Source organism: Manis pentadactyla, chromosome 10 (assembly GCF_030020395.1).
Source record: "Manis pentadactyla isolate mManPen7 chromosome 10, mManPen7.hap1, whole genome shotgun sequence".
Classification (NCBI taxonomy): domain Eukaryota; kingdom Metazoa; phylum Chordata; class Mammalia; order Pholidota; family Manidae; genus Manis; species Manis pentadactyla.
Genome location: NC_080028.1, coordinates 80,676,959 through 80,690,182, shown reverse-complemented (window position 1 = coordinate 80,690,182; position 13,224 = coordinate 80,676,959). Strand labels below are relative to the sequence as shown.

Genomic DNA, 13,224 nt, shown 5'->3' with positions numbered 1-13,224 from the left:
TAATATGTTTTCTGTGGAACTGTTAAGAGTGGTGTAGACTGGATTGCAAACAGCCATAGTAATACTGGCACGTGAGAAGAATCTGAAAATGATGACTCTTATGTGAAAAGAGACCAGTGAAGGCAAAATATTGCAAGACAGGGGACATGGAGGAAAGGGGATTGAAAAAGAGCACATCTGTTGATATTATTAAACTCCTGGATGCAGCTATACCTTAAGCCTTTTGGAAATTTCAGTTACATGAGCCAGTAAATTACCTCAGTCCTTAATTTTGTTTGAGCTGTGCTGTCTGTCATTTCCAGTTAAAGAAATGACTGATATAGGAGTCACAAGCAGTTTATTTGTAAGGGGGTGATATAATCGGTTTCCCTTGTCAGTTAACATGGTTTCAGATGCAGAACAGATTATGAATAAGAAAGGCTTGTGGAAAGGAGGCCATTTCTGGGGAAACCTCAGAAGACCATGTATGAAAAACATAAATGCTGAGTTCAAATATATATTACAGTTATTTGCAAACCTGTCCTAAGTGGAGGTGATGAGGAGTTGCTGAATTCTGGATATATTTGCTTTTTTATTATTTGCAGGGTACAAGAGAAAAAAATGCATAGAGGTTTTTGACTTGGAAAGACAGAGAAGCCATTTAACGTAGAGGGCCAGACATTAGGAGGAACAGATATGGGTAAATCAGAACATCTGGACTTTGATTTAGATATATTAAGATTGAGACAGCCTCTGTACTGCCAAATGGACAAGCCAAATGGACAATCTTAGTTTGATGTAAGAATTTGGTGTTCAAGACAGAGATCTGCAATAAAAATTTGAGATTAGGAGTCACTGGCATAGAGATGGGGTTTAAAACTATGAGAATGTATGAGATCACCTGGAGTAAATGCAGATAAAGAAAGACTAACCCCTAGAAAATGAGGGGTAACCAGTGAGTGTGAGTGAAGAACAGTCCATGGTGTCAAGGGGAAATATGAAAAGTGGGTGTTAGGAAGCCAGGTAAGGAAGGTGTGGCAGGGATGAATGAGTGATCAATTATCTGAATACTGCTCAGAAGTTTAGAAGCATTTATACATGATTACTCAAAAGATATTAAATATTACTATTCTCAATATTTGTCCTTAAGATAGAATCTCTGGGAGTTATCTGAAGGGTGGTTGTTTATAATCTGATATTTAATAGGATTCATGAACTTAGACTCTGTACTTTGGAAGAAAGCAATCTATAGATTTGAAGGGGTATGTTAGCTCCCTGAATTTGAGAAGAAGAGGAATCTGTAACTTTCCCAATCTTGGTAGTGCTAAAAAGATACAGGATCTGAAGATATGGTATGAAATGTGGCTTTTTATGGTATTAGAGGGAATGAGAAAGTGCATTGTGATATGAAAAACAGGGCAGAGTCCATGCGTCTGCCCCTTTAATAAAGTTCTGATGTACCCTTGACTGACCACATGATTCCAGTTAACAACATGAGGTCATAGTGATTTCCCCAAATCCTGAGGCCACTGGACTCATCTATGCATTCTTTTTCTTGTCTTGTGGACCCTAAGTGGCTTGTAATTTAGAATGCTTTAATATGCAAAACATTATACACAATTACAGAGTGTCTTAAGCAATAAAGATGTTTCTTCTTTCACTTGCAAACAGCTTGGAAGTAGATAGTTAAAGGGTGCGTGATTCAGCAGATCAACAATTCCAGCATCAGTCCTGCTCTGACATCCTCAGTGTTGGCTATGTTTTTGCCCTCGTGGTCACAATATAACTGCCACATCTGTAAGTCTCTCATCCTTCCACAACAGCATTCAAAAGAAGGAAAAATGGATTCCTCTCCTCTTATCACTGGCCACCCTTTTTTTCTTTCAACCTTTAAAGATTATATTTCTCAAGAGCCTTGAGCTGATCCTCTTATGGCTCAGGTCCCATTGGCCATAAGAGGATCGCAGGTTTCCTGGCATTGGGGAATTGAATGAGCATAATTGCTTGGACTGGTCAAGGTTCATTCCTTGGTTTGAGGAAGAGGTCCATTTTGGACACACATGTTGCCACCCCTTACCAGGAAAAAAACCAGGGTTTTGTTATGAAGGAAAAGGAAAATAGACTATCTACAGCATCTATCATAGGAATTACGGACATTGAAGTACAGGTTTGGGGGCTAGCTTATGACTTTTTGTTGGAACCATGGGAGTGAATGAGGCTACCCAGAACATCCATTATCATGAGCAATGGGCCAAGGAGAGCAAACTCCATCATTAGTTGGGGGAACAAAAGAGGAGGAGGAGTCTCTGAAGCAGAGGTAGGAAGAGAACAGATGTGGGGGAAGCATGAGAGAGGAGAACCATGCGAAAGATGAGCAGGAGAGCTTCGTGGGGCAAGGGCCCGGCCAACAGCATCCAATGCCAGAGAGACCTGGTCAATGGAAGCTGAGAACAGCCTCTGTATTTGGCAATTGCAGCATCATTGTGACCTCGCCAAGCATTTCTTTAGACTTTTAGGAGCAAACACCAGGATGCGGGGGTGTAAGAAGAGGAAAGTAAGTGAGAGAATCCAGAAAGGGTAGAATCTACTTCCCAAAACTTCAACTGTGACGGTGGGATGCTGGATGGTCCCACATTTTCAGAAGTGCTACAGACAGGAAGTTTTCTTTTACCCTTAAATTGATGACGGGATGGTCTGTTTTGGTGTAACATGAAGTGTAAGGACAGTGAAGAAGGGGATGAATGAATGAAGTGCATTATCCTGGGGGTTAGGTGTTAGGGATCCAAGGCAAATGTGGGATACTAGATATCGCTAGTAATTTTTAAAATCTACAATCATGACTATAATAGCAAGCCTATTGAGCTCTTTCTCTTTGCTGGTGCCTCTCTTAAGTTGCTTGCATGTGTCCTCTCAGTCCTCACCCTGTCCTGGGAGGCGGCACCATCCCTGTCTCCCTCTGACCGATGAGGGAACGCAAGTCCAGCGAGAGGCAGGGAGAGACGCGCTCTGTTTTCTCCCTGAAGCCAGCGCCCCTGACCAAAAGAATGAAGGGGAGGGGAGCTGGGCAGGGGTGGAAAGCTTGCAAAGAGGTGGAAATCTTGGAAACAAATACAAGGGGCCTCGGAAAAAAAGAGCTGCCTGGGGACAAATAAAAGAAATGAACAGCAGAATGCTCAGGGCTTCCCTGAGGTTAGAAAGCAGAAATTTATGGTGACCCCAATCTGCATTCTCTGCCAAGAGCACCAGAGCAGAACAGATAGATGAGGGGATCCGTCCTGGCCTGGGGACCGGTCTGGGAGTCTGGGATTTAGACTCTGTCCTCGCACTTGCTGCCTCTGGCATAAACAGTTCCCATTTTATTTTTTGCTTTCTCTTTCCTCTCAACAGGATGGACAGGGGAATGACAGCCCTATTTCCAAGGCCCTTTCCTCCAGCATTCCCCAAAGCAGAACCTGTCCCCTGGCAAAGGTATAAGCCTTCTTACTGGGATAAAAACTAAGAAGTCTTTTCTTCCTCAAATGACAGAGAAGAGGCTATCTCCTGCCCCATTGGAAAGCCTTGCCTTTGATCAGCAAAGCCGCAGTGCAATCTGTTGCCCTTATCTCAAATGTTACCTGCCCTTTCCTTTTGAGATGGGAAGAGCCAAGATGGTGGCCAAATATCGCTTTTCCAGTGAGTGATAAGAAAGAATACATACTAGTTTTTTTTTTCTTGCATTTATTATAGATGTTTTTATTGTCCGTTGTTGCCGTGATCTTAGAGACAAATCCTGTCACAAGTTCAAGCCCTAAAGACATACACATTTAAGTGGAAATATCCTTTGTTACAGAGACTGTGTCATCAAGCTGCAAATACTGGCAGAGGGGCATCTGCCAGGGGCATCGAGGCATCTTGGAACCTTTTAGGGGAAGGAGAGCTAGTCCTTCCCTCCAGCACAGAGCCACGTGAAGTCTGCCGTGTTTCACCCCATTTTTGCCTCTGCGGACCCACTGTCCATGAAGAGATGGGCTCTCTCTCAACCCTTCAAGAACCATAATTTGCCATTTTCTAACCTGGTTCCAGCCTAATCCTGCAAGTCCAGCTCATCTCATCACCACTTTTCCAGCACATTTTGTTTCTTCCAGGTAGAGAGAGGCTAAAAAAAGAAAGCTATTAATTTTCAAAAAGCTTACTATGAACACATTCCTCAAGCTGAGACTTTAAGGAAGGAGATACCTAGTATCTTCTATAGCCTAGGTCTCTTTAATAATAAAATTCCAGAACTTAATGTCCTCTGGGAAACCATCCTATCCAATCTTGCTTATTGGCTGTACTGCTCTTGTTCCTTTCCAGACAGATGGCATCCTTTTCCCATTAAAGCTTCAGGAGGACAGGTAATGGAATGTCTTATTTACAGCCTTTCAATAACACCTAGCCCAGCTGTGGTACATAAATGCTGTCCAACAAGTGACAGAATGGAATAAATGGTGGGGATGTCTCAGCCTACTTGATTTGCTTTAACAATCCCACTCAAAGGTGGTTGGGGTTTTTTGCACCTTTTGCAAAGGTTTGGAAGAACCCTCTCAGTCCAGCATGGTTAGCATCTCGGAAGGTGGGGCGGACCTCTGACTTTGGGGATACCATCAGTTAAGGTCGGACTGCACTCAGATGAGGCAAGTCAGGGGCACACTGAGAGTCAAGCATAAACTCAGTCCCTGCTTCTGAGAAAGTCTCCCTACTAGCATTTGTAGAAACATCCCATTCCTGAGAACAATTTGTTAGTCAAAGATGCTTCTAGATACTCTTGGTCTGTCTCCTTAATCTCTGTGTGTTACCTATCTTATGTATCCTTAACCTTCTGAGGTGAGGGTAATGGTAAGTGCACTAGGCTAAACTCAGTAGATCCAGATTAGAAGCCTGGTTCTTCAGTGTTACCTTAAGAGAGCCTAATTTTGCATCTATAAAACGAAGACATAGGGCATGAACTTTGAGGGTTCTTCACACCAAATTCCTGCAATTCGCGTGCACCTGGATTCTTGCATCAACCTTTTCTAGTTCTAGAGCACCCCTAAGTGTTCTCCCTGACTTTCCATTGCCTCTTTTCTCAGAATAGCGTGACCTGGAGAAGTGCTACAGGACCCAGGCTCTCAAGGCACATGGACTAGATAATCTGACATCTCTGTAAGGGGAGGCTTCTCTCAGTAGAGATAATGAGTTACATGGGTACCAGATGACAAGAATGAAGAACAAGAAAGGAATTAGGGAAATAAGCTATTCAAGAAGGATATCCAGGAAGCCTGCTACGAGGTATTTCCTGGGGCCAGGTGGCTGACAAAAGACTTGTCTGCTGCTCTGGGTCTCAGGGTGAATGTAGATCTTCCTTTTATCTTGGATGAAGGACTAGCGCAGGATGCTTGAGACTGGCCGGAGTGAGAGGCATTAACCCAAATGGGCTCCATGCTTCATATCCATCCTACTTAGGACCCATAATTATCATAGCAACAGGGTGTTATGGGTCCTTTCAGAGCCAGAAAGATTTGTGATGAAGATATTTCTGAACCCCAAACACAACAGACTGTTCTAGCTCCAGTGTATCATGGCCTCATGGATGACTTCTTGACTGGTCACTAGTCTCCTGTTTCCAAATCATCCTTTTCCAATGGTCCAGCATGATTAGATGGGATCAGAGCTATTCGAACTGACCTTCCCTGGGCTTAAATGAAAGATGCTGAAAATACTCTTTGGAATCATGTTTACTGCTATTATTTGGGACAGGCTGTCCTGGCAGCAACCTGTGCTGTGAGTTTATTTCTGTCATCACATTGCTGTGGAACTTTGGGGCAGTCCCTTAAATTCCCAAGCTACCAGAGTCCCCGTCTACAAAATATGGGGATAAGACTTGTTGACCATGCCTGACCTAGTGGACAAGTCTACATTATCTTCTAATCTGATTTATGTGAATGTGTGCGATTTCATTTGAACTATTATTGATTTTAGCATATTTTCAGAAAAGTTGAATTTCTATTGGTTTGCTGTTTCCTTCTTGATAATATGAATCAACAAGTAGTTGACAGCTAAGGGAGGAAGGTCCTACTTTCACCTTGAGACAGTGCCAAGGAAGCAGTAGGTGGTGGGGTGGGAGTGGTCTCTGAAAGATTTGTTTCCTGTTGGCGGCTTGGCTATGGCCTCTAAAAGAAAAGAGACAGCAACTTCCCTTCTGGAAAAAGATTATCCTTGATAGGAAAGTCCATCATATTTATATTTATCCCCAAATCTCTAATAGCCTTCTTAGCTACCCAATCTTATGTTTGTGTATCTTTTATTTCGTTAGTGTCTACCTCTTTGTGCTTTAGTCTAACTCTGGAGCATAACAGTCTTATGACTTGGGATAAGGCAAAATGCTGGTGGGTGTGGTCTGTAAAGCCACAGGGGTCTTCCCAGTCCTTTGGTCCAGCCTCATGTTCCCATAGCACTTTTCTCTCTCTGATTTCTCTTCAAATTGCCGCTTGATCACTCTGTACATATTTGTGGAATACAGCCTGAAGGAAATATAGTTGACTATAGAGCAGTGCTCTTCTCCTATATCCAGGGAGACTAGAGACTCCTGTCCATTTTCCATCAGTGAACACACATTTCAAACATTTTTTTGGTCTTTATCTCCTGCCTTGATGACAGATGATACCCTATTGTTACCTTGTCATAAGATATTTTCACAATTTAAAAAACAGTGATTTCATGTATCTCTTATATCTGAAAATGATGCATCCTTACCTGCTTAAGAAGCTAGAAACCCTATGAACTCATGTCTCCCCATTCCAATTTGCCAGACAAAGTAAGTTGATCCCCCCACTCCATCTTACTTCCAGAAACATTTGAGAACAAGCACCTGCCCTTGTTGAGAAGCTTTGGGTCTTCCACGTCAATGTTTAGAAGCCAGAGCTCCAGCCACTGAATTCATAGCACAGAAGCTTGAAAATTTCACCCTCATTTCCATCTCAAGAGGATCTGTGTGGCTCTGTGTGAATGAGCTCTGGTGCCTTATTTTATCAGAAAGGACCTTGAGTGGGAAGCAAGGGAAAGGCTGGAGTGAAGAGAACTTGTCTGTATTTGCGAGAAGGGGAAGGTAGTGACCTGGGTAGGGAGAAAGTGTTACATTTAAGTGCCCCAAATCCAGCAAGTCCTGTATGAGCTGGAGGGAGGTTTCCTTTTGGATTTAACTCTGAGCAAACTCAGCAGTGGTTCACTTTCTCTTAGCAGGCTCATAATTGTCCAGTCTGAGGAAAGATATACCCTTGGAGCACTATGAAGGTACGGGGACCTCCTCCCTTCTCCTCCTCCTTCATCTTCTTCTTCTTCGTGATCATCATTATTATTATCCATTGTGTCATTGAAGCACATTACTATTTTCAAATGTCTTCCATCTATTAATTCGCTTGGATTGTCACAAAAGCTCTGGAGTGGTAGGCACAGTAGGGATTAAATATTCCCATTTTAGAGATATGAAAACCAAGGCTTAGATGACTCATGCTACTTGTCCAAGACATAATAGAGGCAAGGATAAAACCCAGCTACCTCTTTTAGAACCAGATACTCCTATGAAAAATATCTTTAAAGCTTTCTTACAACCAGATACTCCTATGACAGCAGTGAGGCAGAAGTTTTCTTGGAGAATAGGGAGGTTGGGGGTGGTTCAACGGGAAGGGAGAAGAAAGACAACAAACTGGAAGAAAGGGATTGAGGTTTTAAAGAAGGCACAGATCAGGACTCCTAGTACCATGGGACTGAGCTGGCCACACTGTGCTAAAACTTAAAACTTCGATCTGAAATGCTCCTGAAGTTTGCAAGAATTCTGCATGAGTGGCCACATCTTTACTTCACTGAAGTTGTGGTTTTCATATAGTCAAAGATAAATGGGGCTGCTGAATGTTTTTGTTATTATTGCCGTTGTGTTTTGAGCTGGTAGGTCTAAGCAGCAAGGTCAAGGCTTCCATCCCGTCCATGCAGGTACAGACTGTTCCTGGCCAGAAGAGATGACCATGGGAGCAAGGACAGCTGCACTTTTGGGAAGGATGAAAGGATGATTTCTCCTTTTCTCTTTTCTGAACCACACACTGCAGTCTTTTCAGAGCTGTCAGTCATCCATTCAAGGGAAAGGTGGGGAATAGAAAATTAAATATAATTTATGCTTTGCTAATTGAAATCAAATACAAAACTTAATCTCCTGTGAGTTGCAATGCTCACGTTCAAGTAGGATGGAAGTATTATTAACCTGACTCTACTTTAGCAGGTTGATACAGCTTTTCTGGATAGGAAATAATTCCTTTGTCAAGTTTCCCCACTGAAAAAGGGGACATGGCTTAGTCCCAGAGCAACACAGATCAAACTAAAGTAGACACTGCAGAAAATAGAACTTAAACATGTCAAGTTTGCATTTTGTTTCAGAACCATGAGCTTTCAACCATATCAACAAACAGACCCTTAAAATAAAAATCCTCAAGCTCAAAAGGCTTAGGCTTCTCCTCTATTTCCCCAGAGAATCTTAGCCTGCTCTTATATGCAAGGGTGTATAAATACTTTAACAGGGATTCCCCATTTTTATTTCCCAGGTGGAAATGGCTTATTAATCATCCACTAACCATATTAAAAATGGATTTGCTTGTCATATTTATGTGAGGACACACACTTACTAGGTTTCTTTTTAAGCACACATAAGGTCTTGATGCTCTGAGTTGATGGGGACAGGTAGACAGTCAGAGAGATGGAAAATGGAGAGTAGGTAAGATTGAGGGGCTGAGTCAATGGATGTCCACCCAGGACAGAAGAGATGAAGGCAGATTAGAGTAACGGGCATTCTTAGCTGGTAGAAAAATATCTTTAAAGCTTTCTTACAACCAGATACTCCTTTGGCTGACTAAGTTATAAGATCACCCCTTACCTAGTTCCCACTGAACTAAAAAAAAAAGAGTGAAAAAGAGACCATGTTCCTTCAAGAAAGCCATAAAACCCTGGGGGTCACTTCTTTTGGAAGTGCTCTGCATAAAACCATAAGAGAAGGGTGGGAAGGAAGATGTGAGTACAAGGAGACACACAGGTGAGACTTTCCTCCAGCTACTTGCAATCCGAGACTCCGTGAGACTAGTTTTGAAAGGACGATGCTTGCCCCACTCTAGAGATTTTGATTCCTCAAGAAGTCTGAAATGGAGCTCAGGAAGCAGTAGCTGGATAAACGCCACAGCTGATGTCAAAGTATAACAAGATCCACTCCTTGCTCTGCTTGTAAAACAAGGCCCCGAATCAGCCGGCCCACAATACACAGTTCTGAATGAACATGCATTTTTTTCCTTCAAATAGGTGTATTTGTAGGGGGGTGTGTGTGTGCACGTATGTGCATTTTTATCTATATGTTCTTTTATTTTGGGAGTGAAGGTATATATATATATATATGTGTGTGTGTATATATTGCCTTCAGCTCAATAACCACTTTCTGATCTGGGAAAGAATTATCTGTAAGGTTGTTTCTGAATCTGACATATCAATCCATTCCTTGAAAAAATTGATTAAAATAGGGGCAGCTGCACCCCTTTCAGGAGCCACTTCCTTTGTGCTATTTCAAGAGTCATCTGGCCCTATAGACAGAATCCCCTGGAAGACTATCTGGGTCTCTCTGGCTATCCCAGAGAAGGGATACTCCCAGAATTCCAGGGTAGGGATGGGGTTGTACGTGACCAACACAAACACGCCATCAAAATCCATTAATCAGGTTGCATTAAGCTTTATAACAACACAGTTTTCAGTTAGCGGGATAAATGACAGTTTAATAACAGCTGAACAGATTTAAATCCCCCCACTCATACATATTTCCAATTTTACTAGAACAGTTCCTGGGTTTGGAGATCTGTGAACAAGGGCTTTATGTCAAATGCTGCATTTTAATTGAATCAAACTAATGGGAAGGGACACTTTATTCAAGCAGCCCTTGATGGGGTGTCTGTAGAGAGCCCTTGCCCTCCCCCACCCCCATAAGCTGGATCAGCCCTCTTGTCACTGCCAATATGTGCCATCTCTGCAGAGAGTAAGTGAAGCATGAGATGACTGTGACAGGGAGATGGCAGGGCAAAGAGAAGAATGGTGGCCAACTCCCATTCATTGCATTGCTAAGGGTTATTCATAACAAAAGACATACCAATTTTCTGGTCCTTGCCCCTCTAGGGACTGTATGGGATAAAGCCCACTGAAATGCTCAGAACCATGGTGCTAAGGTGTTCGGGTATAGAGACCTCTCACCAAGGGGACTGACTTTCTTTTTTCACACCCAGACATGCCATTCATCTTTATCACCCTCAGGACTCCCAACTCAGCTGCAATCACACTGCTTGGTGAGCAGCCTCGTGGGCCTGATTCCAACACGAGAGCATATGCTAAGCTTCTCCACAGCCCCAGATGCTCGTGAAGAGAGACCCAACCCTTCTTTGAGGGCTCTTACAAAGAAGGCTTCCAGGGCTGTTAGCTTTTTTTGGTGAGGAATATGCATGCCTCTGCCTTCTTGAGGTGGGGAGGGAGGAAGCTAACGGGCTGTGGGATGAGACTTTAGAGGGAGGACCTTGCTCCCTAGGAGTCCTGCAGCACTCAGCCACAATGAGCATTCTGGAGAAATGCCAAAGCAGAGTTTCTATAGCAGGGGGCTGTGCCAGATACAGGGCTCAAACTCAGGTTACCCAACATAAAGCAAGAGCAGCCCAAAAGTAGACCTTGCACTCTTTTTATCACTCAAACAAACATTCATGGCATTATCTCTAACCTTGACAGCTATTCATCCTGTCTTCAGACTCTATTAACCAGCAGAAGACAAGAATTAGCAGTGGTTCCTGGTGGCCATCTGGTTGACCAGATGCCGCTGCCCAGGCAGGCCTAGTTCTTCCATAAGGATGCCATGGGATCCATCCCTTTGCCTAAGCCAATGGTGTTGGAAGCAATCCTGATGGGACAAAGGAGGAGATCTGCTTGGCACTCCAGCCAGGCTGAGGCTGCAGACCCTGGGAATTCAGGACTCAGCTGGGAACCCCCATAGCTATTCACTAGCCTTCCCTCCACAGCTCTAGCCTCATTTGTCCCCCTCCTCCTGTTCCCACTGGAAATCTTGACCAGTCATTTGGTAAAACATCATGTTGAAGGGTTTGTAGAATTTCCGCAGTCTGTGGATCACATCCGGGTCGATGCGGGGGTGAGTCCTACCCTTGCTTTTGCCTAAGCACCTCGGGGCACTGCTGTCTTCTGGCTTCTTGAGGCAAGGGAACCCCTTGGTTTTGTTGAAATAGAAGTGTTTTTCAGTCACAACACGCTTGAGGCCTAGAAAATCCTGTACTTTGGCCATCTCCCCGGCAGGGTCCACAATGAGTCTCTCACCACTGACAAAGAGGATCTGAGAGAGGGGGAAATACTGGAGCCAGTTTTCCAGGTGCAGTGCATAGATGCCTATTCGAATGGCACTCCAGGAGGCATCGATCAGCCCGAGGGTCCGGTTTTTGAAGGCCAGCACCTCAAAGGTGGGGATCTCAGGTTTCTTTGACAGAGTCTGGGTGTAGTCGGAGATGGCCCTGGTTACGGGGTTTCGCACCACCACAATTAGTTTGATGTCCTTGGCCATGGAATGGATGCGCCTGGGAGCCTCATTTGTCACAAAGTAACTTGGCGTCTTCTCCATGGTTATCTGCCCATCCAAAGTCTTAGGCATTACATTCCTAGAAAAGGGAGGAAAGGAAAAATGGGGGTTAGCCCTATCCAGAAAAGTTTTAATGTTTTGCATGAAAAGTTTGATATAAATAGCCTAGTGGGGGGCTACCAAATAGCATTCATTGATAAACACTTGGAAGTTCTTTTTAACTGTATGTTCCATTATAGTTCTGATTGTAGTATTATCAGAAAAAGTAGCATACGGCGTATGAATTAATTCTCAGGAATCTTATACACCTTGATTTAACTTGCTGTTCCCTTATCAGCCTAGATGTGTTCTTAATTTCTCTATGTATTAGTTTTATAATCTCTGAAATGGAAATAATGATAGCACCTACTTCATACTGTAGTGTAGGGATTAAGGGAGATAATGCCTGTGAAGCATTTAGCACAGAATCTGGCATATGTAAGAGCTTAATAAATCAAGGATATTATTACTGTTGTGGCTTTCAAAAAATGCTTGAGCTCAACAAGACCTCAAAGATTATCTAGTCCAGGGGTTGGCAGACTACCACCGCCTCTCATTTTTGCATGGCCTGGTCTTAGCTAAGCATGATTTTTAATCTTTAAATGGTTGGAAAACCCCCAGAATAATAAGAATAACATTTTGTGATGCATGAAAATTATATGAAATTCATATTTCAATGCTCATAAATAAACTTTGATTGGAACACAGCCAGACTCATTCTTTAACATACTGTCTGGGATGCTTTTGCACTACAGTAGCCAGTAGCAGAATTGAGTAGTTGCAACAGAGACCCCATGACCCACAAAGACAAACATATTTACTATCTGGCCCTTTAAGAAAAAGTGTGCTGACCCCTGACCTGGTCCAAAGTCCCCATGCAAATGTGAAAACTGGAGTTCAAACACAGGGAATCAGGCAGGCTTTGTGACCTCAGCAAGCTGAACCATATCTTCGAGCCTTATTATCCCCATTTGTAAAATCTTAAAACTTTCCTCAAGTTCCTTGAAAACAAAACAGCAAATACCAGTCAGTGATAAACACTTGGAAGTTCTTTTTAACTATATGTCCCATTATGGTTCTAAGCACCTAGCATAGTATGGTTCTATAGGATTTCTTCTTTCTTTGCTCCCCAGATTGCCCAGTGAGCCAGTGATAGATCCTACACCAGGGTCCAAGTCTCTTCCCAAGGTTGCTTCTGCAAAACCCCGCCTTCCATTCATCCATGTTCACCCACAGAGTGGCTATTTCTTATTTGGGAGTAAAGGAGTTTGATGCACTTTGTCCCCAGTCCCACTGTGGCAAGCCTATCAGTGATAAAATGCGGCTCAGGATCCTATTATACAATTAATTTGCAATAGGCATATGTAGACTGAAGTTAATTGACGATAAACCTGTTCAATACCTGTCGGTACAGCAGGCCATCTGCCACCATGTGCTCCATTAAGTCTATTCACTTCTGAGCCTTGCACCAAAGTGGTACATTTAGGATTACACAAGACCTCTTTGTTAGGATGACATGCTTTTAAATATCTCAGCTAATAAAACTTAATACAGACGAAGATCCCTCA

General features: G+C 43.1%; 1 protein-coding gene across 1 annotated transcript in view; it reads right to left on the bottom strand.

Annotated features, from left to right (window-relative positions):
• Positions 1-9,713: 9,713 nt before the first annotated feature.
• HS3ST4 (heparan sulfate-glucosamine 3-sulfotransferase 4) overlaps positions 9,714-13,224 on the bottom strand; it is a 392,531-nt gene continuing 389,020 nt past the window's right edge. The window contains exon 2 of the mRNA XM_036916900.2: positions 9,714-11,696. Within this exon, the coding sequence (XP_036772795.2) occupies positions 11,060-11,696 (637 nt within the window). The 3' untranslated portion in view covers positions 9,714-11,059. The remainder of the gene's footprint in view (positions 11,697-13,224) is intronic.